Here is a 26,926-nt window from a genome sequence, read left to right as displayed (position 1 = left end):
GATACGTGAGAAATTTGTGAGGTTTACCGTGTTTGGAGTCTCAAGTAGGGGTGGGCGATATAAACGATATACGATAGGAACGATATGAATTTGGCCAACAATAGAGATTTTGACTATATCGCGATAGCGCATGTTGATGATGTCATCTAGCTGTGCCTGTTGTGGTCGAAAGCATCGCAGCGGCTACAACCATTATCATTATAAGTGCCTGTTGGTTGAAAACCTGCGCCAGAGTTCTGGCAGGCAGGCCAATGATTTTAGAGCACACTGATGCAGTGTGCTGCAGTCTGTTCTTGTTCTGAAGGCTGAGGGAGTGGAACCAGCAGGTAATGGAGAAGGTCATGATGCTTTCCAGGAAGGCGTAGTAAAGTCATCATGATGGGTGTGCTGACTCCAAAGGAGTTGAGTTTCCTAAGGAGGTATAGCCATCGGTGGCACTTCCTGAGAATCTCCTCTGTCTTGGCAGAGAATTTCAGGAGGTTGTCAAAGATGGTTCCCAGGTATTTGTACTCCTCAACTACTTCCACTGGCTTCCCGTGGATGGTGGTGGTGGCTGCCTACTGGAGAAGGTCACCACCATCTCTTTGGTTTTGCTCACGTTCAGTTCAAGTTTGGATCTGTCACACCACTCTACAAACTCCTGCAGAGTGGGCCCGTGGTGCTGTGAGGGGCCTGACAGGAGAACTGTGTCGTCAGCATATTTCACCAGGTGACAGAGCTGTGTGGATCTGCAGTCATCGGTGTAGATGATGAAGAGCAGGGGGGAGCGCACACAGCCCTGGGGGGAGCCAGTGGAGGTGGAATGGAGACCGGAACGTTTACTGTTTAGAGAAGGATAGAAGGAGCTTCACGGTGTCCTTGGTCGTGTCCAAATTCATGGGCTGCATCCTCCTGAGGCCGCATTTGTAGACCGATTACGTCACAGCGACGCGCCGAAGGCTGTTCAAATTCGTAGACTCCTCCGAATGCAGCCGACGGGTGTGTCCTTCGTGGCCCACCATATCCCAGAATTCATAGCGCGGCCCAGCCAAACTCCAGTTTCCAATAATGGCGGCCGCTACTAAGTTTTAAAATTACTCATACTAATCTTTCTGGGTCACAAAATAAACGTTTAACATATTTTCAGGCGAGAAAGTAGCTGTGTAAACTTCAAATATCTGCTCGGTTTATCAAGATATCACATATTTGCAAAAGTGCTTCGACGTTTTCGGAGACGTCTGCTACCCACCAGCTCGACAGCTAGCCGGGAGCTCGAGGGTTACTGATGCGGCCGAGAACGGCACATCATTTTCAGATCACCGCGGACTTTCGCTACTCGGGTTAAACGTGATATATAAATCACTTAGACAACCTACAAATGTTATTGTTGGGCTTTTTTCAATGTTTTGTTTGTTTGTGAGTAAATCGGTTTGACTGAGATTAAAGTTATTAGATTAGATAAAATAAAACTTTATTAATCCCCCTCCTCCTTGGTTTTCACACAGCTGAATAAACGTCAAACAGAAAACTGATTAAACGGAAGTGTGAGACGGTCGAGAATTTATGCCAGTGTCCTGACGGCTGAGTTTATTAAACTCCACCGAGACAGCGGTGACGCTAATCTGAAGGCTAGACCGTCCAATTTCACGGCCATTTACTTCCGGCCTACCCGACCCTCTGAGGACCCGGCCCACGTAGACCGCGAAGGCCGGGTCCTCAGGAGGATGCAGCCCATGAATTTGGACACGACCTTTGTGTGCCAAGAGAGGGACTGTGTTAGTGCATGAGAGGGTGGTGCAGACATCCTCCAGCTTATCTGGGGAACACTGAACACTTTGCTGTTACACTCAGCTCTCTCTTTACCACAACGAGCCGGTGCACAGTGTCTGCACCGCCGACCCAATCTGTCAGTTTTAAAATATTCCATAACCATCATCTCATATTATTTTGTCTTAAATGTTCTTGTCTTTCTTTAAAAATGGCTCCTATCATTTCTGGATGTCACTTACATTATAATTTCTTGGCACTATCCTATGGAGAACCTTTATTTCCTTTCTTTTTTTCCTTCTTTGCAGTGAGTGTGGGGTGTCAGATTAAGCTACGTGGTCCTCCACCTGTTTTCTTCCTTTTCTGTTAGTTTCTGTTAGTCTGTTAGTCTTGGTTTATGGGTTTGGAGACAAAAATACAGGAGGCCTATCTGTTACGGAGGAGAATAGGAAGACTTCAGGGGAGTTTTATGAGGACATGCAGACGGTTGGTATGACAGAGGAGGATGCTGGGATAGGAGGAGAGTGAGGTCCATTTTTAGATAATCCGTTACTGATTTATTCCCCTAGGCTCTTATTTTGAAAATCTAAATCTGTGGGGAGCTTTAAAAAAAAAAAAAAAAAGGAAAGAAAAGAAAAGTTTTTTTAAAACTGGTTCTGCTGCGTGATTCTAGACATGAAGGTGCAGAGAGCTGCGCTGCATTTACTACCAAATGTTATATGAATGATGAGAGGAAGACTCATGTCAGGGGTGTGTGAAAAAAACAAAACAAAAAAAAACACCCAGCACGCCCCTGCGGGCGGTTGATCCTTCAAGCTCGGGTCCTCTACCAGAGGCCTGGGAGCTTGAGGGTCCTGCGCAGTATCTTAGCTGTTCCCAGGACTGCGCTCTTCTGGACAGAGATCTCCGATGTTATTCCCGGGATCTGCTGGAGCCACTCGCCTGGCTTGGGAGTCACCGCACCTAGTGCTCCGATTACCACGGGGACCACCGTTACCTTCACCCTCCACATCCTCTCGAGCTCTTCTCTGAGCCCTTGGTATTTCTCCAGCTTCTCGTGTTCCTTCTTCCTGATATTGCTGTCATTCGGAACCGCTACATCGATCACTACGGCCGTCTGCTTCTGTTTGTCTACCACCACTATGTCCGGTTGGTTAGCCACCACCATTTTGTCCGTCTGTATCTGGAAGTCCCACAGGATCTTAGCTCGGTCATTCTCCACCACCCTTGGGGGCATCTCCCATTTTGACCTCGGGACTTCCAGGTTATACTCGGCACAGATGTTCCTGTACACTATGCCGGCCACTTGGTTATGGCGTTCCATGTATGCCTTGCCTGCTAGCATCTTGCACCCTGCTGTTATGTGCTGGATTGTCTCTGGGGCATCTTTACACAGCCTGCACCTGCATCCTATTCATGTAACCCCGGCGGAAGGGGCTACATGAATAGGATGATGGACCTGTGTGTGTGTGTGTGTGTGTGTGTGTGTGTGTGTGTGTGTGTGTGTGTGTGTGTATATATATATGTGGTTTGTTTTGTTTTTTGGGGGGTTTTTTTGCATCTGTTTGGTTTTTAACTCTATCCCCTCTGAAAGGATCCGGGTGGCAATGGAAAACTTCCTTCAGCTGCCTTTCTGGGTGCAAAAGTTCCACCTGGCAGGAATCAAACCAACAACCCTGCGAGTGTCTCTGCTTGAGGAGAAGGCAGAGCTCAAGTAAGGCGAGCTCACCTCACGTAGTTTGGAGGCTACAACGGAGCACATTTGCAGATATTTATTGTGTTTTTCTGCAGACCGTCAGCTCGGTGGGACAGCTCTGCCACGCTCTTCCTGCACAAGCTGCTGCAAGGTGAGTGTTATTGCTGCTGCTTGAACGCCATTAACATTAGTTTTTATGTTTCGGTGCGATGCATCTCTGAGCTCGACTCGTCTTTCATCTCACAGCATCGACCCTAAAGGAGGCCGTGCTGCTTGAACCTGAGTCAGACTCTACCCCTATCAAGCTTTACGTGACTGTTGGTGACATCAAGGTGAAGTTTGACTAAAAAGCCTTTATTTTGCACGCAGACTTGTTTGGAGACATGTGATCACGTTTGTATTAACCTTTCTTAAACAGATCTGTGTGAATGACGACTTGGTGGCGAAGAGGTTTGCCTACTACAGCACAAAATCAGGCGACGGCCTGGAGGAGGGAGACCGACTTCCTGTGATGCTGTCCTACAGCATCTTAACCCAGAGCGTCTCCCCCAAGCCGACAGCACAAACCCAACCGCCTCCCGGTAAACAGATATATGAACTCTGGCTCACCAATCTCAACACATGTTGGTTTCATCCATGTTTGATTTGTCTGCAACAAATCAAACATGGATCCATCTGCTGCGGTGGCCCCTCAGGAAACAAAGGAAATAAAATACCTGGTAGTTTGCATTAATGCTTAACAACACCTGCTCTTAACAATTGGCTACTTCTCTACCATCATTTCTGCTCTTATGAGCTTTTCAGTCTGAGCTCTGGATCGCTGCAGTGCCATGATTTGTTCTTTTGCATTCATCTTATTGCTGCCGAGCTTTATTTGTCGGGCTGATGGCCTGAAACATGAAAGAGAGTGCACCTTCTTATTCATATGACTGTATTTGTTCCGGTGCTTGTTTCTGTGTCCCAGATCAGCAGAGTCTGGTTGAAGCTGGGGGGGCAGCTGATTGGCTTACAGCTCCTTCCCTGCTTCCTCAGGTATGCAGCCCTGCTAGCTCACTCACTTTTATCTGTGTTCTAATGAAACAACCACATGTGCTGAACTCTCACGTCTCTGCTTTAGATTGTACAACACAAGCTGGTGAAGGCTGGAGGTGAACATCGGTCAGTGGTCACAAAACAACAGCTGTCTCCAAACAGCCAGTCAGGGAGCGGCTCAGACGCAGCTGAGAGGTGAGCGCCCGTTCAGTTGTTCAGTTCAGCAGAGTTCCGATTAAAAGCAACCAAGTGGCCTCTGTTCACTTTTCAGCAGCTCGTCAGACGACGCAGACTCGTCTCTGGCTGCAGCCCTCACAAAAAACCATCAGCTGTTCAGGTGAGTTGGCCACAGTCTCAGATCGCAGGCACATGATGTTTTATATCATCATGTGTGATGGGCTGTCGCCCCCTCCTCACAGGTTTCTACAGTTTATGAAGCCGGGCAGCAGTTCCGAGCTGGCAGCTCCCCAGGTGAGTGCATTTTCCAACATTGCAGGTGCAGGTTGGACCAACTAGGTTCTAACAGCTGAGCCCGCCGTGTACTCCAGCGGTGTCAGCAGGGGGCGCTCATTAATGTACACGTGTCGTGCAGGCATGAATCCTCCTGAAGGTTTGAGTTGATACTTCATGCAGGAGGAAGCATCTCAGTCAGCAGCTGGTTGTTGTAAATGTCCAGTCGGCTTGACGTGCTGCAGGTTTGCTGCACTCGTACAGAAAAAAGAGCAGCTTTTAGATGATGCGCCCACTCCTGACTGAGATTTGGATTTCCACCCGCTCATAGTAAGAACATTTGAGCCTGTGTGGTACGGCTGTGTCAATGGAAAATTGTATTTAGTAGTCAGTATAATCTTTTAGTGATATAAGTTTGCATATGGTAGAATGCTGCATGTAATCATTTGTGTGTAGAAGTATATAGTTGGTGGCATATTGAAAGAATGTCTCATCCTAGGAGGTCTGTAACATTCTAGAGCAGGGCTGCCCAATCCCGGTCCTCGAGAGCTACTATCCTGCAGCTTTTAGATGCATCCCTACTCCAACACAGCTCAATCAAATGGTTTGATTACCTCTTCAGCATGCCATCGTGTTTGGCAAAGGCCTGATAACAAGCCATTCATTTGATTCGGGTGTGTGGGAACAAGGATGCATCTAAAAGCTGCAGGACGGTAGCTCTCGAGGACCGGGATTGGGCACCCCTGTTCTAGAGTGTTCACCCCCACATCCTAGGAGCATGGGAGAGGTCGTACCTTGTTTTATTGTTTTATGGTAGGATTAACGTAGCTATATTTGTTTTAGTCTAAGTGCCTTTTGGTTTGATGAACTGTTGGACTTTGAGACCAGCAGGTTTAGGGAAGATTTTATGGGGTCACACTCTGACCACACACACACACACACACACACTCACACTCACTGAAGTATAAAATAAAGACAGGGGTAGTTTCTTAGGCGAGTCTCTCAGTCCGGAGGCCGCCCTTGCTAGCAAGAGTTCTGTGTGTTTCTCTTTGCTGAAGAAGTGTTTTAGAATATATTCCTTAACAGGCTGCTATGAGGTCAGACTCAGGACAGACTTGGTGCTGTTAGTGACTAAACTCTGTTCCATCCTGTGATGTTTCTGAAACTAAAATCCAGAATCTTGTTTGGTTTGTTTTCCCTGCAGGAAGCTGAGGTGTTGCCTCTGATGAGGTAAAAGACAAAAATTAGCCCAGATAGTAGTCTTTATCTGAGCTGATTGCTTCATTTGTTGGGTTCCCCTCACTGACTGCAGTCTGTCCCAGCAGTGAGAAACCAGGAGCTGAGAATCTTCAGAGCTGTCAGGCTGAATCTTTGGTGGATGAAGAGGCAAGGTAGAGTACTCTGCATGAGGAAAAACCAAACCAAATGGTCATACTAAGTACTCTTAGGGGTATGTTGGAGTGCAACAACAGGACCTGCATTTTACATATATATTAGGGGTGCAACGATACTCGTATCGATATTGAACCGTTCGATACAGTGCTTTGGGTTCGGTACGCATATGTATCGAACAACACAACATTTTTAATTTATTTTATCAACTTTCCTTCTGACGATGCTGTCTGTGTTGAGCGCTCAGTGGATCTGCGTTCGACTACTCTGCCTAGGCTGCACTGTCGACGTGTTGGCCGTCCAGCCCCACGCACGGGGCGATCCGCGGTAGCTCGTTAACAGAGATTTGCCGTGTTGTGGCGTTAACGTCATTTCAGATTAACGCTGACAGCACTAGTGGGAACACAACGAATATGACTGCACATTTACTCCGACAGCATCCTAGTGCAAAGACAAGTGGAAGCAGACAAAAACAACAAGCACACATGCTACAAACTTTACCCGAGTCATTTAGACAGCCGTTAGCACAGGATTCTCCTTATAGGGACCTGATATGTTTAATATGCTGCTGAGAATATAGCCCAGAAGAAGCTATAGTATAGCTTTTATTTTGAAAGAGCCATTTCTCTGTAATAAACTCTTTTTCAAAGATGAGTGATTCCTCCATCAGATTAATTTTTTTATTACTTTTGTTTCAGCAACATTAAATTTAAAAACTGTACTTTTATAACTTTAATAAATAACAAATTAAAAAGGCATGAACATTTATTTGTATCGAAAAAAATATCGAACCGTGAATCTTTGCACCCGTAATATATTCTTAGATTCTACCAGAGTAAAAATTTGTGTTTCTGTGATGTCGGGCATGTGTGCAGCTCCTTCTCTGTGTAGTTCTTCCATCTTTATCCTTTTATACCTAAACAGAATTCCAGTAGACTGTTCCACATTCCCGGGAAAATCTGATGAGATTAATTAATATTAATAATAATGTGTGCTTTCTCCACATTCAGCATCTTTGTCTTCACTTTAAACGTGTTTCTGATTTTCTCTTTTAATCAGCAGCTCCAGCACATCTGTCGCCTCAGCTCCAGCAGAAGAGACCCAGCGCAGTGAGAAGGACTGGGCCTGTGCACGGTGAGCTGCAGTTTTTCTCTCTCAGGAAGCAACGACACAGGTCAACCTGATAGAAACACGTTACAGGATAGAAGCTCCTGCACACTGTGTTTTAACCATACTGCTCCTGTCTTTGAGCTTTCCTCGATCCCCATAAGACATAAACACTGAGTAAAGACATGAAATGTTTTTCATTTAATTCAATTTTATTTATTTTTTAAATTGTGTTAACTGCACCTGATGATGAAAATACAATTACTGGCTTGGATAAAAGGTGTGTTAATCATTTCTTTGAGTTTGCTTGTAAAATCCACTCACCGGCCACTGTATTAGACACACCTGTATCTAACTGCTTGTTAACAAATATCAGGCCCCGTGTGATTGGCTGATCAGTGAGCAGCAGTTCTCTGGGGAGAAAATGCCTTGTTTAAGGTCAGAGAAGGGCAGAACGGCTTCGAGTTGATAGGAAGGCCAATAGCAAGTCAACCAAGGTGTGCAGAAGAGCATCTCTGTCTTGAAGCAGAAGAGCTACACAGCAGAAACTGAGGCTTCTGTTTACACAGACTCGCCAAAAGTGGACAATAAAAGATAGAAAAACACTGTACGACCTGATGAATCTTTATATCTGCTGCAATGGTTCAGGGTCAAAGTTTGGCATGAACAACATAACAGCATGGATCCATCCTGCCTGTAACTCCACGCCGAGTGTTGTTGCTGACCGTGTCCATCCCTTTATGACCACAGCGTAGCATCCTCTCAGCATCATCTCAGCGGCCTCCACATTCACCAAATCTCACTCCAAAAGAGCATCTTTGAGACGTGGTGAAGCACGCAACAGCTGTGTGATGATGTCCTGTTAACATGGACCAAAATCTCTGAGGAGTGTTTGCAGAAGCTTGTTGAATCTGAGCCATGTAAAATGAAATCGGCTCTAAAGACAAAAGCAGCTCCAACCTGCCACTACCAAGGTGTACCTAATGAAGTGGCTGTGTAGTGTAGTACTATGTCAGGCAGTAATTTGTGTCCAGACTGTTCGACTGAAGTAGTTTCTTCATGTTCTGTCTGTGATGCAGCCTGTTGGAGTTGTTGAATCCACAGGCTCTGAACCCCGATCCCGACGCCCAAGACGCTGTGGTACGTTTACGCAGACAACTCTGATTTAGTTAGAGTGCAAATAAAATTTAAAAAATAATTATTTTACCTCTTAGAAAATATGAAAATGAAAGCCTGTAGATTTATTGGTTGTTACTCATGCAAACACTGCTCATGATGTTATTTAAAGCCTCCTTTGTCCTTTCACCTGGATGTCTCAGGTTTCTCCCCTCGACCCCTGCCGGAGTGGGATTCTGGTGCACGCTACCTCCCCAGCAGAGCCATGGATCAGTGTGAATGACCCCGCCATCGCAGACACCCTCTGCTGGGTAAACAAGAATACGCCCTGAGTTTGTCATCAGGATCTTTAACATGCTAGGAAACGAGAGTTTAGTGACCTGAACATTCAGGTGTAATTGTAAATGTTGTGAAAGTGGTTTCGTTATTAACAACACAGCATCAGATTCAATTTCAAATTTGAAATGTTCTCAGAAATGGTTCAGAAATACAAATAAAGTTGTTGTTAATTTACTGATTATTTCCTTCATCTAGAGTATTTAAAAGATGGACACACTGCCGCACTTTTTTTATTGTTTTTTCAATGAAAGCGTTGAGCATGGGGTTGATTTGAAGTTGAATCTGAGGACGAGTGTGTGCTTACACTTGACTCTGATTGACATAAAGGACATTTTAAATTCAGTAAGATTTTAAACTATCATGTGAGACCATAAGATCACGAGTGCAGGTTTAAGGCACTTGAGCATCAGCTTCCCTTATAGGACACGGGAGTGCTGCTGTCGCCATAATTTTAAAACGCAACGAGGCGCTGTCGCTGTCCATGAGGACCGAGCGATCAGACAGTGAGCGTAGCGATGCTGAGACTCGAGGCATCAGAGCCTGGCCGAAAAAAAATCAGCGCCTGGATTTAACTAAGCAAACAGGTAAGAGTGATTCGTAGGTTTCAACTGGCAACAGGTTATTTAACCCTGAAGCAGTAAGTAGCTTCTCATTTCTTAACCTACCGTGTTTGAAGACATGGTCCTGGAGAAGAGAAGCTTTTACTCGAATTGGGATCAAATTATTGTCCTTCATCAAGCAAAGAAATAATGTGGGAGAAACTGAAAGTACAGAAACTGGGTTAAAAAAAAAGAGTCCAGCATATTAAAACCTGGGAGGACAGAGGTGAACCATCATCTTTGACGAAGAAACGTGGTCATCATCGTGATCTGACATAACAAATGTTGGTGAAATGTGTACAACGCGAAGAGGACTTGGGACTGAGACTAAACTGCTGTGTTATAGTAACAAAAGCACTTGGTGGTTGGATGGTCTCATGAGTCCAGGTTTAACTGGGGTGGTGCTTCCAGCATTCATACAAACTGTGGAAGATGGTTCTGGAAGTCCAAAAAATGCATCCAACACCACAGAGGTCAGACCGAAGCCCCAGGAAGACTTCACACAGTTCGACTCTTGAATCATCAATTCAAGTTCTTGGTGAAAAATTACTGCAACTCTGGACGGAAGTAGATGTTTATGTGTATGTCAGCTTACCTAAAGGTTATTAGAGGGACAGGAATCCGCACTCATGCCTTTGGTCTCAACAGACTGTAATCCTTCAGTGTCTACAGCTGAAGTAGTTAAATTATAGCCATAAAAAAGAGCAGCTAGGAAGTAACTACTCCGCTAATTACTCATCCTCTGCTGAAAGCCCAGCAGAGGATGTACTTCCTGAGGCAGCTGAAGAAACTCAACCTGCCAACACGGACGATGATGCAATTCTACACTGCAGTCATCAAATCCATCTTCACCTCCTCCATCACCATGTGGTACGTTGGAGTCACTATCAGGGACAAACAGACTGCAGCGTGTTGTGCGCTCTGCTGAGAAGATGATTGACTGCAGGACCTGTACGCCTCCAAGACACTGGGGCGTGCAGCTCGGATCTCAGCTGACCCTTCTCACCCTGGACACAGTCTGTTTAATCTGCTCCCCTCAGGCAGGAGGCTCCGGTCCATCCGCACCAGAACCTCTCGCCATGAGAACAGTTTCTTCCCCTCTGCTGTTGGACTCATGAACCATATATATATACTTAGCACTTTTAATTTTTATTTAAGTGTTGTCTTACAGTATGTTTTCCTAATGTTGTAAACCTGTGCAACATTTGGCAATAAAACCCTTTCTGTATTACTGATCTTATTTGATAACTATCCGTTTCATCCGCGCTCTCATGTGACTGCTCAGTCTTCTCTTGTGTCAGTCCCTCGCCGCTCTTTAACCTCCATCTGAGTTTCAAACAGTCAGTAGAAAAGGTGGACGTAGACACCACGGCTCACGAAGCATCTGTGTTTTTTGAGTCGTAGTACTGAGACAGCATCTAGTGGGCATTAGAGGAAGTGCGGTTTTTTGGTGGTTTCCTCTCACAGTGACCGTTTGTCTCCAGGTGCAGCGGAAGCAGTACAGCACCTTGTCTCCAGCTGACTGTTACAGCTGGCCAGCTGTGGCTCGAGGATACCATACCCTTGTTATCTCCAGCAGCGCAGACCAGCCGCTCAGCTACCTTACCCCACTCCTTACCCACATCATGCTGAACTCCATCTTCACTTCCCACACCTCCAGCTCAGGGGTGAGTGCACACACAGGAGGCAGGAAGCATGGATGAATTCTGCTTTTGTCACTATCAATTCGTATGTTTGTAGCCCATAGCTGTGCTGCTGTGTCCCGGTTGGGAGAAGGTCCAAGCTGTATATGACCTCCTGGGGGTGAGTAAGGTCTCCCAAAAGCTCTACCCCACAACTGTGCTGCTGGGCATCAACAAGGACGAGGCTAAGAGTGTCAAGATCCCCAAAAACTGTGAGTTAAACATAACGAGCATCATCGCAGTCTGCTAGGTGGTCGATAAATGATTGATTTACATCAGTAACTATTCAGAATCTTCTAATCTGATTAATTCCAGGCCTGCTGTTGGTGACCACTCCTTTCAGTCTGGTCCGTCTGCTGTCCTGCCACTGCTTCCTCTTCCTGCGGCTGTGCCACCTGGTGCTGGACGAAGCTGACCAGCTCTTCAGTCTGGCTCCAGATGAGGTGATGACTTATGATGTACAACTGTAAATGTGCACACATCGCGTCAGTTTTTAGTTCTGTTTTCATTGACGGGCATCAGATAGGATCAATTCAAATAGTAACCTGTAATAAAACTTATCAGAGGGGTTAGAGAGAATTATTTCCAGAAAATGCAAAGCTTACAAACCTGAATCCAAAAGATAAGCAGAGTACAATGTGCAGGGGTACAGAGGACGTGCAGACTGATTGTGGGGGCAGAAGCCTCGGCAGAGAAGCCCAGGTCTCCAGCCTCCAGCTCACTCAGTGTTCCCAGGACATCCTGGAGAGGCTCTGTAGCCCCCTCAGCTGGCTCCTTTCGATGTGGAATCATTGAACTCCTCATCCTGCCACTCTTAAAAGGACCTCATTTCCACTGCTTGTATCCACCGTCTCCGAGAGCTTGTGACCATAAGCGAGGGTTGGAAAATAACCAATGATTACATCACTAATGATTCTTCTGCTCCACTCTTGCCTCACTCCTGAACAAAACCCCAAGAGACTTAAAGCATATAATTAGTCTGTGACCCGGAGGCCATGGTCCTGCTCCGGCCTCAGACTTTGAGGTGCTAATTCACACGCAGCTGTGAACTGCTCCAGTGTGAGCCTGAGGCTACCTGCTGATGAAGCCAACAGAACCATGCTATCTGTAAAACCCAGAAGTGAGATCCTGAAGCAGAAGCTTTCCACCCCCTGGCTACCCCTGGATGTTCTATCCATGACAGCTATGAACAGAATCTCTGTCAAAGATTCAGGTTTGTGTGTCCTTCGAACAGAGAGTGTTTCAGAATAAGAGTCTTTTATTTTGAAAATAGGCTAGATTCTCCAGGCCCTTCCTGCCCAGCTCACCTGCTCTGTGCAGGTTGATGCAGTTTCTGTAAAATACTACATCTAGTGCTATTTTACGTGACAGTTAGCAGAGAAACTCTTCTGCGATCCATCTGGTGAAATTAATATTGAAACTAGAATGTGCTGCAGTTACATCAATGTTATTCTCCGATAGCTGTGTTTGTTTCAAGGAAAAATATGATCTTCTGTTTTATTTGTGAAGTCGTATTTTGTAGTGACGGGAAGTGGTCATTATTGATGGGAATGAGCAGAACGGACAGGATTAGAAATCAGAGGGACAGCTCAGCTTGAGCTGAGGTTAACAAGAGCAGGTGCAACATGTCTGCACGGCCAGTCACACAGGTGGCAACACAAATGTAGAAAGTACAACACAGCATGACACAAAAGTGGCTTTTGAAACTGGAAACAACAGATTTTCAGGCCTGGTGTTCTTTAGCTACATTAAACCAAAAAAAAGTATTTTTTACCATTGATAATATTTTTAAGAGAGTAAACTGCTATTTTGTAGTTAGACGGTGTTTGTAGTTACAAAGAGTTTGATGGTTGGATTTTACCAAGCCTGAAATATTTTTGTTTCTTCTGTCAGATGACGACCATCTTGCAGCACTTCCAGGTCACCTCTGACAAGGAAAGTGATTCCTGTCCTCCACAGCTGATTGTTGTAGCCAAAAGATGGACAAATCACATGGAGGGTTTGTTATCCACTTACATGCCATGCCCCAGCATCGTCATAAGCGTTCCTGAGGAAGCCGCTCTCTATGGTAACGTTCAGCAGGTCAGTAAAAACTTTCCTGTTCAAATTAGGGTTAAACAGTGGTCTCAGTTACCTTTTTTTTAAGTATCTGCATAAAATAAGAGTGAAGGGGAAGGAGCTGGGTGCAGTGTGAAGCTGGGCACACACTGTGTGATTTTTGGCCCAGTTTAAGATGATTTTTTAGTTGTGTTACCGTTTTAGGGATCGGCCCGAGTTTCGCCTTAATCACGTGTCGTGCATCGTGTAGTATAGACGGGGTAATAAGACCAGCTCCTGATAAGCAATAGTATGGTTACAAGAACATCAAACCTGTTTAAAATCCTGGTCACCCCTCGTGAGGCTATCACACAGTCTGCCCCAGGGCAGCTGTGGCTACAACTGTAGCTGCCTCCACCAGTGTGTGAATGGGTGGATGACTGGGTGTGTAAAGCGCTTTGGGGTCCCTAGGGGGGGCTAGTAAAAGCGCTATAGAAATACAGGCCAATTACCATTTTTAGCAGCGTCACAAGCCGATTTAGCGCAACCTCTGATACTGTAGATGCGCAAACACAGAAATGTCAGTGAAAAAGACGAAGCGACGCCACAGTGCAGCGTGTGATCTGGACACAAGCGATGGAGCCACAACTTGTAGAACTTTGGCAAGCTCGTCCGAGCCTTTTCGATGTGGCCTGACAAAATTATCACGACCACAATAACTGTGAAAAGAGTTGGATCGTGTGTGGGTGTGTGTTGTATTGTTGATTTTGTGTTGTATATTAGCCATATAATGTAAGTTTTGGTAACACTTCATGTTACCAAGCTAAAATCTGGACACAGTGTGAGCACTCGGGTCACATCGAGCTGTATAGTGCGAGAACATGCATCGTGACCTACGAACTTCTAACCCCTGCGAGTAGAGCAGGGCGATATGGCCAAAAATATTTATCACGATATATATTTGAAAATTTGCGATAATGATATACAGGGAGTGCAGAATTATTAGGCAAGTTGTATTTTTGAGGAATAATTTTATTATTGAACAACAACCATGTTCTCAATGAACCCAAAAAACTCATTAATATCAAAGCTGAATGTTTTTGGAAGTAGTTTTTAGTTTGTTTTTAGTTTTAGCTATTTTAGGGGGATATCTGTGTGTGCAGGTGACTATTACTGTGCATAATTATTAGGCAACTTAACAAAAAACAAATATATACCCATTTCAATGATTTCTTTTTACCAGTGAAACCAATATAACATCTCCACATTCACAAATATACATTTCTGACATTCAAAAACAAAACAAATCAGCGACCAATATAGCCACCTTTCTTTGCAAGGACACTCAAAAGCCTGCCATCCATGGATTCTGTCAGTGTTTTGATCTGTTCACCATCAACATTGCGTGCAGCAGCAACCACAGCCTCCCAGACACTGTTCAGAGAGGTGTACTGTTTTCCCTCCTTTAAATCTCACATTTGATGATGGACCACAGGTTCTCAATGGGGTTCAGATCAGGTGAACAAGGAGGCCATGTCATTAGTTTTTCTTCTTTTATACCCTTTCTTGCCAGCCACGCTGTGGAGTACTTGGACGCGTGTGATGGAGCATTGTCCTGCATGGAAATCATGTTTTTCTTGAAGGATGCAGACTTCTTCCTGTACCACTGCTTGAAGAAGGTGTCTTCCAGAAACTGGCAGTAGGACTGGGAGTTGAGCTTGACTCCATCCTCAACCCGAAAAGGCCCCACAAGCTCATCTTTGATGATACCAGCCCAAACCAGTACTCCACCTCCACCTTGCTGGCGTCTGAGTGGGACTGGAGCTCTCTGCCCTTTACCAATCCAGCCACGGGCCCATCCATCTGGCCCATCAAGACTCACTCTCATTTCATCAGTCCATAAAACCTTAGAAAAACCAGTCTTGAGATATTTCTTGGCCCAGTCTTGACGTTTCAGCTTGTGTGTCTTGTTCAGTGGTGGTCGTCTTTCAGCCTTTCTTACCTTGGCCATGTCTCTGAGTATTGCACACCTTGTGCTTTTGGGCACTCCAGTGATGTTGCAGCTCTGAAATATGGCCAAACTGGTGGCAAGTGGCATCTTGGCAGCTGCACGCTTGACTTTTCTCAGTTCATGGGCAGTTATTTTGCGCCTTGGTTTTTCCACACGCTTCTTGCGACCCTGTTGACTATTTTGAATGAAACGCTTGATTGTTCGATGATCACGCTTCAGAAGCTTTGCAATTTTGAGACTGCTGCATCCCTCTGCAAGATATCTCACTATTTTTGACTTTTCTGAGCCTGTCAAGTCCTTCTTTTGACCCATTTTGCCAAAGGAAAGGACGTTGCCTAATAATTATGCACACCTGATATAGGGTGTTGATGTCATTAGACCACACCCCTTCTCATTACAGAGATGCACATCACCTAATATGCTTCATTGGTAGTAGGCTTTCGAGCCTATACAGCTTGGAGTAAGACAACATGCATGAAGAGGATGATGTGGACAAAATACTCATTTGCCTAATAATTCTGCACTCCCTGTAACTGATGTGAGACAAAATACAACTGCACAACTTTACTAGCGCAAAAAAACCCCCATCCATTTATTTTCACTTAAACAAGCAGCTGTTTTTATGTGCATTAAAGCTATATAAACATTTAACAGTGAAAATGCAAAATCCTTGCTGAAAGTTTAACCAAAAAACATTTCCAGTAGAAATGTGCTGACATATCCTGAGCATAACCATGTATAATATCCACTGAAGTTAAAAAGAGGTGCTTTGCAGCATTAAACTGCAGTGTGCCAAATAAAAAAGTCAAATACGGATTTTTCAGACCATAAGGTGCACGGGAATATAAGACACATTAAGCAAAACAAAGCAGTCAGATATATCTAACTTTATTCAACTCATTCTTCTTGCTTCCTCCACTTCTGTACCATTGATTCATTAATGCTGTATTCTATCACAGCTGCTCTATTCCCATGTTGTTGCAGTATATGAATGACTAACCTCGTGTTGTGGATGGATTATCTCAGTTGTTCTCCTGACTGAAGTTTGATCCGTTCACAGCATCCTGCCATGCGATTGCATTTGTCCCTGACTATCAGGAACCCTCACGGTAACTTTTATCGAGTGGAAAAAAGTTAGCTTGTTTATATTATGCTAACATAGCTGTGTCGCTAGCGGTCACGTAGCACATCATTATATACCAGCTAGCCCAACTTCAGTAACCCTACAAACGTCACTGCTGTTTAGTTTTCCGTCTTCATTCATGTTGGAAGTGATAGCAGAGCTGTACGTTTGATTTTTTTTTCAGAAATCTCTGTCAGAACATGCTACATCATCTTTAGGTGGAAGCTAGCGAGCTAACTTCCTGCTAACTTCTAACTCCGTTAAATGTAATAAATTCTGTTTTCATGGATGCCTGGATGTTAAACTTCATAGTTACACCTGGTAAAGCAGCAACGCTGATCATTTTATTGAAGATGAAAGAATTTAGACAGTTTTTAACTCTAAGTGATGCTGCAGTGTTCGTTTGACTTTGGGACCTGAAGTGGACAGAGTTTAGGACCCAGATTACTCGCAGATTTATGAGCACCTCAGTCCGACAGATACGGCAATAACGGCCGCTTGCATGTTCTACAAAAAAAAAGTGCTTTGTTGTGTATCTGACGGACAAACACCAAACCAGTTTCACATCACTGAAGTGGCACCATTTTTACAAACCAGTTCTGGTTCATCTGTTTCACTCAACGATCCGCCTTTCTCATTCTCCGTTACCGCCATGCTTTTTCTGCCATGTGTGTATGAAAACAAAGGCACGTTTTATGCGTTGCGCGTTTTACCCATATTATATCGCGAGATTTCATTTTCTTATCGTTGTCTAGCATTGTACCGGTATTACCGTGAACAGTATGATATGGCCCAGCTCTACCTACGATTCAGTCATACAGTTTGATCAGGAGCTGAATAATGCAACTGAAATAATCGCACAGTACATTAAGCGGAAGTCTCTACTGGCTTGTGTTTTGTTCCCCCTGCAGGTCATCCTCATGACTCTGGATATCAGTAAGATCTCAGTCCTGTTGGGAACGCTTGGCTTCAGCCCCGACGTCGGCCAGAAGACGCTGATCGTAGCAAACTCCTTTCAGGAGGTCGAAGATGTGTTCAAGGTGACACTCGGGCTGCTTTTTACATCCAAGTATATATTTTGTCATAAAGTCAGGACAGGAAGATATCGACTTCATCCTGTCTCTCAAACACAATGATCTCATATAAATGTATGCAGTGAAACACAGATATCCAGTGCCGTAAAATAACAAGTCAATCCTTACTGCTTCAATAATAATAATGGATTGGATTTATATATCACTTTTCAAGGCACCCAAAGCGCTTTACAATGCCACTATTCATTCACTCTCACATTCACACACTGGTGGAGGCAGCTACGGTTGTAGCCACAGCTGCCCTGGGGCAGACCGACGAGGCCGCCATATCGCGCCATCGGCCCCTCTGGCCAACACCAGTAGGCGGTAGGATAAAGTGTCTTGCCCAAGGACACAACGACCAGGACAGAGACAGGGGATCGAACCGGCGACCGTCCGGTTACAGATGAGCTTCCCAACCCCCTGAACCACGGTCGCCCCGTAGTAATACAATAATATACTCTACAAACAAAACACTAGACACATAAACCTGCTTCACTCACACACACTGATGTTTTATAATCTTCACCTTTTAAAAACAGCTCCAGTTCTCTGTGGCACTCAACTGTGTGCAATTGATTAAACTAAAAGTAATAATTTTAATTTAAATCTGCCCTCCTGACCTTTTCTTCCGTCAGGCTGTGAGCACCAGGTCAGTTTTCTGCCTCAAGATCCACGAGGGGTTAACTCACGACATGGACTTTGTGCTCGAGCAGTGGAAGAAGGACATCGGCCCCGGCACTCACGTTGTTCTCGGTAACTGAAAATAGTTCTCAATTTGTTTTGATGGTGACCGTTAACCTGATTACATGAACCTGAACGTGAGCCGTGCAGTTGTCATTTCTTTTTCTTGTTTGACCTTTGACCTCTAGTAACCACCGACGATTGTCTCAAGGGTCTGGATATCAGAGATGCGACCTGCATCGTCCATTACAGTTTCCCCTCCTCTCCTAAGCTCTTTGGCAGCCGACTCTTCTGCATGGCTGAAAACTTCAGGAACTTCTCAAAACGAGTAAGAACGAGTGGCGGATGCACTTTATTAGGAACACCTGTACACCTGCTTATTCAGGTAACACAGGGTCCTGCAGCTACAGAACAAGTGTATGCTCACACAAACATCCAAACAGAAAAACTGTGGTTGTCTATATTTCTTCTGCCGCTGTGCTCTGATCTGACCCAGAATTAAAAGTTTAGTGATCATCTCGTCTCTGCAAAACCTAAAGAACCTCAAGAGGAGCTTGACAATGAGCCCAGCCGTCAGCAAGGCCTCCAAAATACTCATATTCCAAAGTGATCAGACTGTAAATGAAACAAGCTGGTGCAGCAGAGTTCAGGAGATTAAGACCCTGAACACCACCCTACCATTCTCTGGGGCTGACAGTGGAGCTGTGTGGAAAATATGGCTTTCAGAGCAAAGGGAGGCCATATGTATTTTGGTGTTCTTAATAAAGTGCTCAGTATTAAGAAACGTAAGCAGATGTTAACCGTCAATGTTTGAGGTCCTGGATGACTTTTTAATTTTTCTCCTCAGGATCAAACGAGGAGCAGCTCAGCCGTCACCAGGTCGGTGCTGCTGATCTCAGAAAGGAACGCCCGCCACGTCATTGGGATTCTGCGCTACCTGGAAAGGGCAAATGCCCTGCTGCCCCCCGAGCTGCTGACCTTCGCACAGGGGGTACAAATGGCACGCGAGGACCAGAAAACAGACCGCCCCCTCTGCAGATACCTGAAGAGTTTTGGCGTGTGCAGGTCTCCAGATTATACACGACTCTGTGGTTTCAGTCTTGTTCACTGGTCCGGGCCTTATTCTTTAGTCTGCAGATAAGTTTGTCTGTCACATGGATGACTTACTGGCAGCCATCTTTCTCATGCTGGGTTCTTTTGCCAATCAGATTTTTACCTACCCTTTTTTTTAATTAGCCATATTGTTGCTTGCGTTGTCTATAACATCATGAGTTTCAGACAGTAAAGAGAAAATGACTTGTATGTTATTCTGTGTGCTTTCCCCTGCAGAAACAATGGCATTTGTCCTGAACGCCACCGCTTCGTCTCACAGCTGGATCAGTCCAAACTGCCGGCATCTGGAGTCATAGAAGTGAGGATGATGCTTCTGTTCTCAGAGTGATGTTGTGAATCATGGTGCAGCTGTCAGGATATTACATTGGCTCAGTAGTGGAGTTCTTGGATGAAACCCTGATATTTGTTTAACGATCACTGATTGTACTTAAAACAACACAAACAGTGGATGTGACTCTGTGTATCCGAGGTTGTACCGCTCTACATAAAGACAGCGTCAGTCTTCTACGGCCGTATCGTCGAGGAGGAGGACGGGGGCTTTGAGAAAATGGCCTCTGAGATGGCTTCGTACTACGCAGAGAAGAAGCTTGGAGCCAAGAAGCTGCTGGAAGGAGGACTGTACGCTGTGCAGGAGGACGATGTCTTCCACAGGTCTGACAAATCAAATCTAAACACCACCGTTGGGTGGCGATGATTTCAGCCTCACACTCTGGGACTGCGAGTTCATCACTGTAAGTCGACTCCTGTCTGTTTTCTATCAGGGTGAAGCTCCTCTCTGTGCCCGACAGAGGCGGCCGGCTGTTTTTCAGCGTAGTTGCTTGCTTCATTGACATGGGAAAGGAGGAGGAGGTGAAATCCTATCAGATCCTCGAGCTGCCGGAGCAGTTTCACTCTCTGCCTGGACAGGCCGTAGAGATCGTTGTCTGCCGGGTCAAACCAATTGATTCTGAGATCAGCTGGCACCCCAAGGTTTCCCTTTCTCACTTTGAAGTCATGTACACTCACAGCTACAGCCGCATTGTTATCTAACACAATCATTCATTAAGTTAGGATTAAAAAGGATTACATCAGAGACAAAGTACGGGGCTGAGCAAGCTATCGAAAAGTGTCAACTATAATTAAGCTCCGATTTAAATTCCAATTAATTCCTCTGCTGCTTCCACCACTTCTCTCCTCTCTGATTTATTCTTAGAGCTGATTGGTTGCAGAGTAGGCAGTCATTCATCAGCACTGGCGTTATCTTTCTGCTGCTGTTGCATTTCTGTTTATTCATTATAAGTTGATCTGGGAGCTACTGGCAGCCGTGAATCTTGCTTTGGGCACAAGAGCTTCATATCCTGGATGAGCCCCCAAACGTTTTACAGTCTATGTGCATGATTTAAGATGCCACCATGCTGTTTAAGGTCAACCAGATGTTTAATAATGAAAATATTGTTTTTTACAAAGAACAAACAGAAATAAGGGAGATGGCAGCCTTGACCAAAACAAGCAGCTAAACTGCTAAATGTTCCTCTGAGATCTGGAGGCAATAATTCATGCATTCTCTGACTTTACTTCTGGTAGATAGACATTCTTCACCAGAGGTTCTCTTTCCATCTTAAGAACGGGACGAGGGAAAAAGAGTGTTTAATTTTCTATTTGTTTTGCGCCTGCAGGTTACCAGAGCCATCAGCCAGAAGATCCGCGGACTTCAGCATCGAGCTAGAGTAGTTCTCAGCCTGGGAAACACAGTTTTTGTTGATCCAATGGTGATGTTTTACATTTTAAATCATCTCTCCATACAGCCATCTGTACAAAGCTGTTAATATTTACGGTTTACAAAGCTTAAAAAGTCTCAGTTTTTAAGTGTGTCCTACCTGAGCTGGACTGGTTTTTAGCACCGCCAGTTGTGTCGGGATTCCCTTTTTGTTTTCTTCCTTGAAGGTTCGGGTCACCCAGATTCCAGGAATGAAAACTGTCATCAATGAATACAACGTCCAGGCGGAGATCCTGAAGACCCGGATGGGAATCGGGAACCCGGAGCATGTGGACCTGCTGAGGGCGCTGTGTGAGGAGAACAGCAGCAGCAAGGATGAAGGTCACATGTCCAGGTGAAGGGACAACCAACCAAAGTATTCACTCGAGGTCTGATCAGCCAATTTTCTTAAAAGAAGACTAAAGTAGCAGGTGTTTGTGGATTTTTTCAGGCTTGGAGATAATATTACATCTCTGAAGGATGTCAGGATTACAGCTGAGGAAGAAGTTCTGGCCAACAACCTCAAGGCTCCAGACCTTTCTCCACTAGAGCCAATGAGGTCAGGAAACCAGTCCCTGGTCCCAGCACCTACAGACCACCTGGTCCCAGTGTGTGATCAGAACTCCCAGTCAGAGAGTGAGGGTGGTTTTGGACAAAGAAGCACTGATAAGAAGCCAGCTGAGCAGATGGAGAGGTTTGTATTCTTATGATTCAAAGGACGAAAAAACAGACATTTTCCACCAAGCATCTGTCAGAAGGTTTCAGACGACACAGCACAGGAAATGTCGTTCTCGTATATACACAGCCACAAAAGACATTTCTGTAGAGCTGCAGCGGTGTTTTTAACACTAAGTTGTGGAAACAGCGGTAGGTGCTGGACTGAATGTGAAACACTTGAAATAAAGACCTAATGAACGCAGGTAGTTTATTTGCAGTAGGATATGCTTGTTGTCTCGGTTAAAAAAACATTTGGATAAGTAAGAAAAGAACATGCAATCCAAGCTCTGTGCAAAGAAAGCTGTCATCAGGCTCTGTTTTACACAAAGCGCCTGAGAGCAGCTTACACGTGTAGATGAAAACGCATTAAACTCTCACAAAACAACAGAAATAGTCTCAGAGCACAAACCTCACTGTAAATTCCATCCATGGACGAGGTCTTCCAGTTTTCTTTATTACTCAATGCTTTCCTTATTATCCTTCAGATGTTGTGTCTGACTTGATCTTTATCATTCTCCTACACGCAGCACCAGAGCTGGAGACGTTTTCCCATCAACCAGCTACACTGCTGCTCTGAACCTGCATGAAGAAGGTAAAAAGCTTATTCAGTCCAAACTTCAGTAACAACAAAGACATCAGAGCTTTTCCAGGTTTTAGATGGGCGTGGCTGTTACCTTTGCCCATAAGAGACGCGAAAATAATATATGAAATCCATCCTAAATTTTAAATACAGGTCTGTTAGTACAGTAACCTCACAGCAGCCATATTATTGGTCAGATAATTGCATTACAAAACTCCAACAGCACAAACACGGTCCAGAGGTCCAGTTCAGGTGAAGCCGGGCAGCAAGCTAGCAGCTAGAGCCGCTCATGTTGCCATCCACCTGTCACTCAGAGGCCACGCCCCATAAAAAATTACGTAAATGCAAAAAGTTTTTTTCTTTTTAAATAATCTTTTGGCTACTCAGCGTGTAGTTAAGTGTGTGTGTGTGTGTGTGTGTGGGGGCACGTGTATACAGGTGTGCAGGAAGGTGCTGGTCAAAGCAGTAGGCAGCAGGTCATCAGCACAGGCTCTGATGATGCATCACAAAGGTAAAAGCTGGAAGAACTCCCCACAGCAGCATCAGTACCTAAAGGTGTTGAGTGTCCAGAGCTTTGATTTTCGTCCTAACGTGCATCTCCTGGTTGTTTCAGTTTCCACCCTCTGATCCGCTGGTTCCAGACGCCCGACGCTGCGATTGTCACCGTGAAGCTGGCAAACCCGGAGAAGCAGCGCTGCGACTTCTGCTCGGACAGAGTCATTTATAGGTCTGTGAGATTCAGACCTTCAATGAGCGCTTGCCTATTTGGCATCACATCCAACATTCAGTGGAGGTTGTTATCTAGAGCACTTTACACAGGTGGGAGTGGGTACATGTTCACCATAATTTATTATTAATCCTTTATTTATCCAGGTAAAAAATCTCATTTCCAAGAGAGACCTGGCATCATGGCAACAAAAGTATAACCAGCCTGCATGTGAATTACACTCGAGTTTAATCGTGAGCTGTGAAAACACTCAGTTCTGTTTGGTATCTGACGCAAAGTTAATCAGTTCTTTGGATTAATGAAGTTATTTTGTAATCTATTCTGAATAATTCTCAGCCATTTAATTAAAAATCCATAATCTAGAGCAGATGTGCAAAATGTTTAGGCAGATACATTGAAACGCTGGTACAAGGAAAAGTCCATCACAGAGTTTATGTCCCGTAATTCAGCAAATAGTTTCTGCTCCTGTTGTTTTGATTTAATTATTCCACCCTCCCAATAAAATCTTTTAATATCAGCGTTTAGTGTCACATTATTACAATTATAATTCTACAATTAGCTTCCACGGTGCTACTTTTAAAAGGCATTCAAAGCTTATTCGTGACACTAGCAGGTCAAATATTCGTCTGCACTGCCTTCACTGTGTCATTAGTCTAATCAGTCAAGTCCAGCTTGTCGTCTTCATGGCCACCAGACATCGCTCCAGCATGTCCTGGCTCTGCCCCGGGGGCTCCTTTCAGTTGAGCATTCCCAAAACACCTCACCTGGCAGGTGTACCGCTCCGATACTGAACCACCTCAGCTGGTTTGTTTGGATGCAGCTCTACTCTGAAGTCCTCCGGAGTGATTTCCATTCTCTGACCTTTCTGCAGCCTGTAGCCAAGATCTCATCTTTTCACTAACTTACCACAGCTCAAGAAGTCCTGTTGTGGCTCCTTGAGCTTGTGCCTTTTGGCACAACCAGGTGAGGTTCTTGATCTTTATGGACCGGTTGCCACTTCCCCAGTGTTTCTGCGTCTGTGATCGTTTAAAGTCTACTCGTTTAAAGTGTTTGTGGCCACAGGTGAGAGTAGGAATCTAAATTGTCCACTAAATGGACAGCGTCACCGTCCACATCACTGCAGACACTGCACCAGTGTGTCATTTCTGCTTGCCTGCACTCGTAAGACATAAACCTCTAAAAGTGCTGTAAACACTTCTGACTCAGTCTTCAGTTTGAAACCTTTCAGATTGTATTTTAGTCCATAAATGATGACACAGCCATACTTTCTGGCTTTCTGATTGGGTATTTTCACATGACCTTTTTTTTTTTTTTTTTAAAGAAAACCAGCACATGAACCATAACGAATATTTAAAATTAAAAGTAAAAAAAATAAATACAAGATCGGCAGCCTTTGGAAATCTTACTCTGATTTTAAAAGTCAAGGTGCCAGACTGCTTTGCTGTCATGTATAAAAGTCCTGCCCACTCTCATCCCATCAGAAGCAGCTGAGCAGATGGAGAGGTTTGTATTCTTATGATTCAAAGGACGAAAAAACAGACATTTTCCACCAAGCATCTGTCAGAAGGTTTCAGACGACACAGCACAGGAAATGTCGTTCTCGTATATACGCAGCCAAAAAAGACGCCCCGTTTATCTCACCACCACCTCCCTATAAAATCAGACGTACTCTGTCCCTCACAGCAGAGGGCAGTCCTTTGGGGACAGTCCTACTGTATTTACTACAATAGATGACTACACAGAAGAACTGGTCCTTTGCTGATTGCTCTCTCTTTGCTGATTGTGTTCAGTGGCAGCGTGAACGGTCGGTTCTACAGAGCTGACCTGGGGCTTCGCTACGAAATCGCAGCTGACGTTTGCTGCTGGGAAATGAAATACAATGAACCAGTTCTCAAACTGGTCAAGCAGCAGCCGGGAATCTGGGACAAACTCCTCAGAAACAAGGTACTGATTTAGTTTTCTTTGATTTACAGAAGAAATATAGGATTATCTTCACGTTAACTGTAAGGAAATATAGTAAAAGCAGTAATTGCCCCTTGTTATGAAAAGCAGCAATACTAATAGGATATTTCTTGTCCTAGAATATATTTGTGAGTTATGACATGGAGCACTTTGAGGGTGAGGAAGAGGACGGAGTGCCAAATGGTAAGATCCTGAAAGCCCAACGAAGTCTAAATGTGACTGTTATTGATGGAATCTGAGAACGTGAAACGCTGATGTTAGGGATTCTGGATAATGTGCACAAAAACGGAATGATTTGCAAATCACGTAAGCCCAATATTTAAAACCTTTCTAAATAGTTTGGATGAGGACATCAGAGGTCTGGAGAAACGCAATGTTCAAAGCAGCGATGGTTGTAAAGTTGGTGGATTGGAAATGGAAAGCTTTGCCTTTCACCTCGGTGCTCCGCCCCCGCACTGCCACGACTCCTGGCTGTTTCGCCCTCACAGACGAGAAGTCGAACAGTTTATGGAAACATTGTCGGTGTCAAAATGCAAAAGATCATTGGTTTTCACAATAAAAATGGAAATATTGATATAATGCAGAGAAACGTGTGCACAGGCCAGGCTGCAGACCTTAAATGTTCAGGAACACGTTTCTCTGCATGGTTCAGACTGAGTGAAGCGAAGTCCATCGATCTTCTTCCACTGGTCCCATTCAGGGTGACGGGTGTCTTGCTGTGTGCGGCACTACTGTGATGCAACATGTAAAACGAACAGATATTTTCTATCATCCACAGAATTTCTGCGTTTGTGATGTTTGATGCGTTGTCTTTGTACTGGTGGGTTTTTTTTAAACTGATTTTTGAATCATTGAATTGTGTTTTTATTTATTTCCCTTCAGTGTTGCAGCTCTTCAGCTTTCTTAGAAACAGGATTTAATGTTTTTACCCTGTTTTATTTTTTGGTTGTCAGGTCAGTGGTTTGTGGAGAACACGGGTGAAGATGACTGGTACAGGAACTCGGAGAGCAGCAGTGAGAGCGACGACTTTATATAACATCCTCCAACCATCGTCATCCTCGGGGTCGTGGTGTCTGTTCTGTGACCTTTGACCTCAGTAATGTTTGAGGCTTCCGCCTTTTCAATGGGAGCAAATTAACTTCAGCACAGAGTAGGGGTTCCAGATTTACTTCCACGAGAGTCCAGCTGCAGCGTTTCTCGCCGTCATGTCAGTGACAGGAAAAAAAATTCAGATTCTGTTTTCACTTTGATTTTTTTCCCCTGTTGTTCTGAAACAGTCGTAGTGTTCCCCCCTGTGTGTGTGTGTGTGTGTGTGTGTGTGTGTGTGTGTGTGTGTGTGTGTGTGTGTGTGTGTCACAGGGAATATTGTCAGGTAAATGTAATGACTTGAGCCAAAACTGCATTTAGATTTTTCTTTATTTCAAATTCTCGTCTGTAATTGGTCTCTTCGCCTCCATAGGAGCTTTTTATTGTGCAGCAGCAACAACAGCAAAGTCTTAAATATAAAGTTTACAATAAGAAGTGTACATGTATAAACTGACGGTGAGAATTTAAACTAGTCTAAGATTTAGAGATTTGAGAGGGAGTTGTTTTAAGTTTGAAATGAAAATGTTCCTTTTTAAGCTTAATTTTACAGATGATTAAAAATATTCAGTGTGAGCTGACGGTGCCGGCTGAGATTCGTGCCCCATGCTTGTTCCATTTCAGATTCAGGTCGTGAGATTCTTGTTCTCATTTGTCGTGTTAAAGGGAGTCTTTACTGCTGTTATTTAGTGCGGGTTGGTTTCATAGTGTTCAGCCTGGGCTTGTTCTTCTCCTTAAAACTCTCTTTGAGGAGAAGAACACAGACGAGCAGCTGGAAGATGAAACTGTTTAACTTTTGCCATCGCAGTCGATTTGAATCAAACACTGGATGTGACTGAAGGACCAACTTAGAGCTTTAATTCAGGTTTTCACACCAGTTCTGTTACTGTTTATGAATTACACCCATTTTCCCCACAGTGGC

At 44.5% G+C, this 26,926-nt stretch overlaps 1 protein-coding gene across 4 annotated transcripts in view; it reads left to right on the top strand.

The window, feature by feature from the left end:
* The window catches only part of tdrd12 (tudor domain containing 12), a 30,991-nt gene extending 4,411 nt beyond the window's left edge, over nucleotides 1–26,580 (top strand). The window contains exons 5-37 of one of the 4 annotated variants that reach the window (XM_085464956.1): nucleotides 3,341–3,460; nucleotides 3,538–3,593; nucleotides 3,689–3,774; nucleotides 3,861–4,023; nucleotides 4,407–4,474; nucleotides 4,560–4,669; nucleotides 4,749–4,811; nucleotides 4,894–4,945; nucleotides 6,129–6,154; nucleotides 6,247–6,315; nucleotides 7,376–7,450; nucleotides 8,503–8,563; nucleotides 8,743–8,850; nucleotides 10,962–11,144; nucleotides 11,218–11,371; nucleotides 11,475–11,602; nucleotides 13,053–13,241; nucleotides 17,242–17,370; nucleotides 18,042–18,159; nucleotides 18,276–18,415; nucleotides 18,935–19,152; nucleotides 19,417–19,498; nucleotides 19,670–19,851; nucleotides 19,962–20,169; nucleotides 20,856–20,948; nucleotides 21,124–21,290; nucleotides 21,387–21,629; nucleotides 22,180–22,244; nucleotides 22,671–22,743; nucleotides 22,846–22,959; nucleotides 24,750–24,903; nucleotides 25,041–25,104; nucleotides 25,875–26,580. In XM_085464956.1, the coding sequence (XP_085321082.1) occupies nucleotides 3,341–3,460; nucleotides 3,538–3,593; nucleotides 3,689–3,774; nucleotides 3,861–4,023; nucleotides 4,407–4,474; nucleotides 4,560–4,669; nucleotides 4,749–4,811; nucleotides 4,894–4,945; nucleotides 6,129–6,154; nucleotides 6,247–6,315; nucleotides 7,376–7,450; nucleotides 8,503–8,563; nucleotides 8,743–8,850; nucleotides 10,962–11,144; nucleotides 11,218–11,371; nucleotides 11,475–11,602; nucleotides 13,053–13,241; nucleotides 17,242–17,370; nucleotides 18,042–18,159; nucleotides 18,276–18,415; nucleotides 18,935–19,152; nucleotides 19,417–19,498; nucleotides 19,670–19,851; nucleotides 19,962–20,169; nucleotides 20,856–20,948; nucleotides 21,124–21,290; nucleotides 21,387–21,629; nucleotides 22,180–22,244; nucleotides 22,671–22,743; nucleotides 22,846–22,959; nucleotides 24,750–24,903; nucleotides 25,041–25,104; nucleotides 25,875–25,957 (3,844 nt within the window). In that variant the 3' untranslated portion in view covers nucleotides 25,958–26,580. Of the gene's footprint in view, nucleotides 1–3,340; nucleotides 3,461–3,537; nucleotides 3,594–3,688; nucleotides 3,775–3,860; nucleotides 4,024–4,406; nucleotides 4,475–4,559; nucleotides 4,670–4,745; nucleotides 4,812–4,893; nucleotides 4,946–6,128; nucleotides 6,155–6,246; nucleotides 6,316–7,375; nucleotides 7,451–8,502; nucleotides 8,564–8,742; nucleotides 8,851–10,961; nucleotides 11,145–11,217; nucleotides 11,372–11,474; nucleotides 11,603–13,052; nucleotides 13,242–17,241; nucleotides 17,371–18,041; nucleotides 18,160–18,275; nucleotides 18,416–18,934; nucleotides 19,153–19,416; nucleotides 19,499–19,669; nucleotides 19,852–19,961; nucleotides 20,170–20,855; nucleotides 20,949–21,123; nucleotides 21,291–21,386; nucleotides 21,630–22,179; nucleotides 22,245–22,670; nucleotides 22,744–22,845; nucleotides 22,960–24,749; nucleotides 24,904–25,040; nucleotides 25,105–25,874 lie in introns of all 4 variants that reach the window. The other 3 variants (XM_085464955.1, XM_085464954.1, XM_085464953.1) reach the window with 3 other exon arrangements.
* Nucleotides 26,581–26,926: the final 346 nt, after the last annotated feature.

This window comes from Copadichromis virginalis, linkage group LG7 (assembly GCF_057382275.1).
Source record: "Copadichromis virginalis isolate Kocher_CV1m ecotype Utaka linkage group LG7, C_Virginalis_male_GT1.1, whole genome shotgun sequence".
NCBI lineage: Eukaryota > Metazoa > Chordata > Actinopteri > Cichliformes > Cichlidae > Copadichromis > Copadichromis virginalis.
Note: the sequence above shows the minus strand (reverse complement) of the source record. Positions and strands in the feature narration are given on the sequence as shown.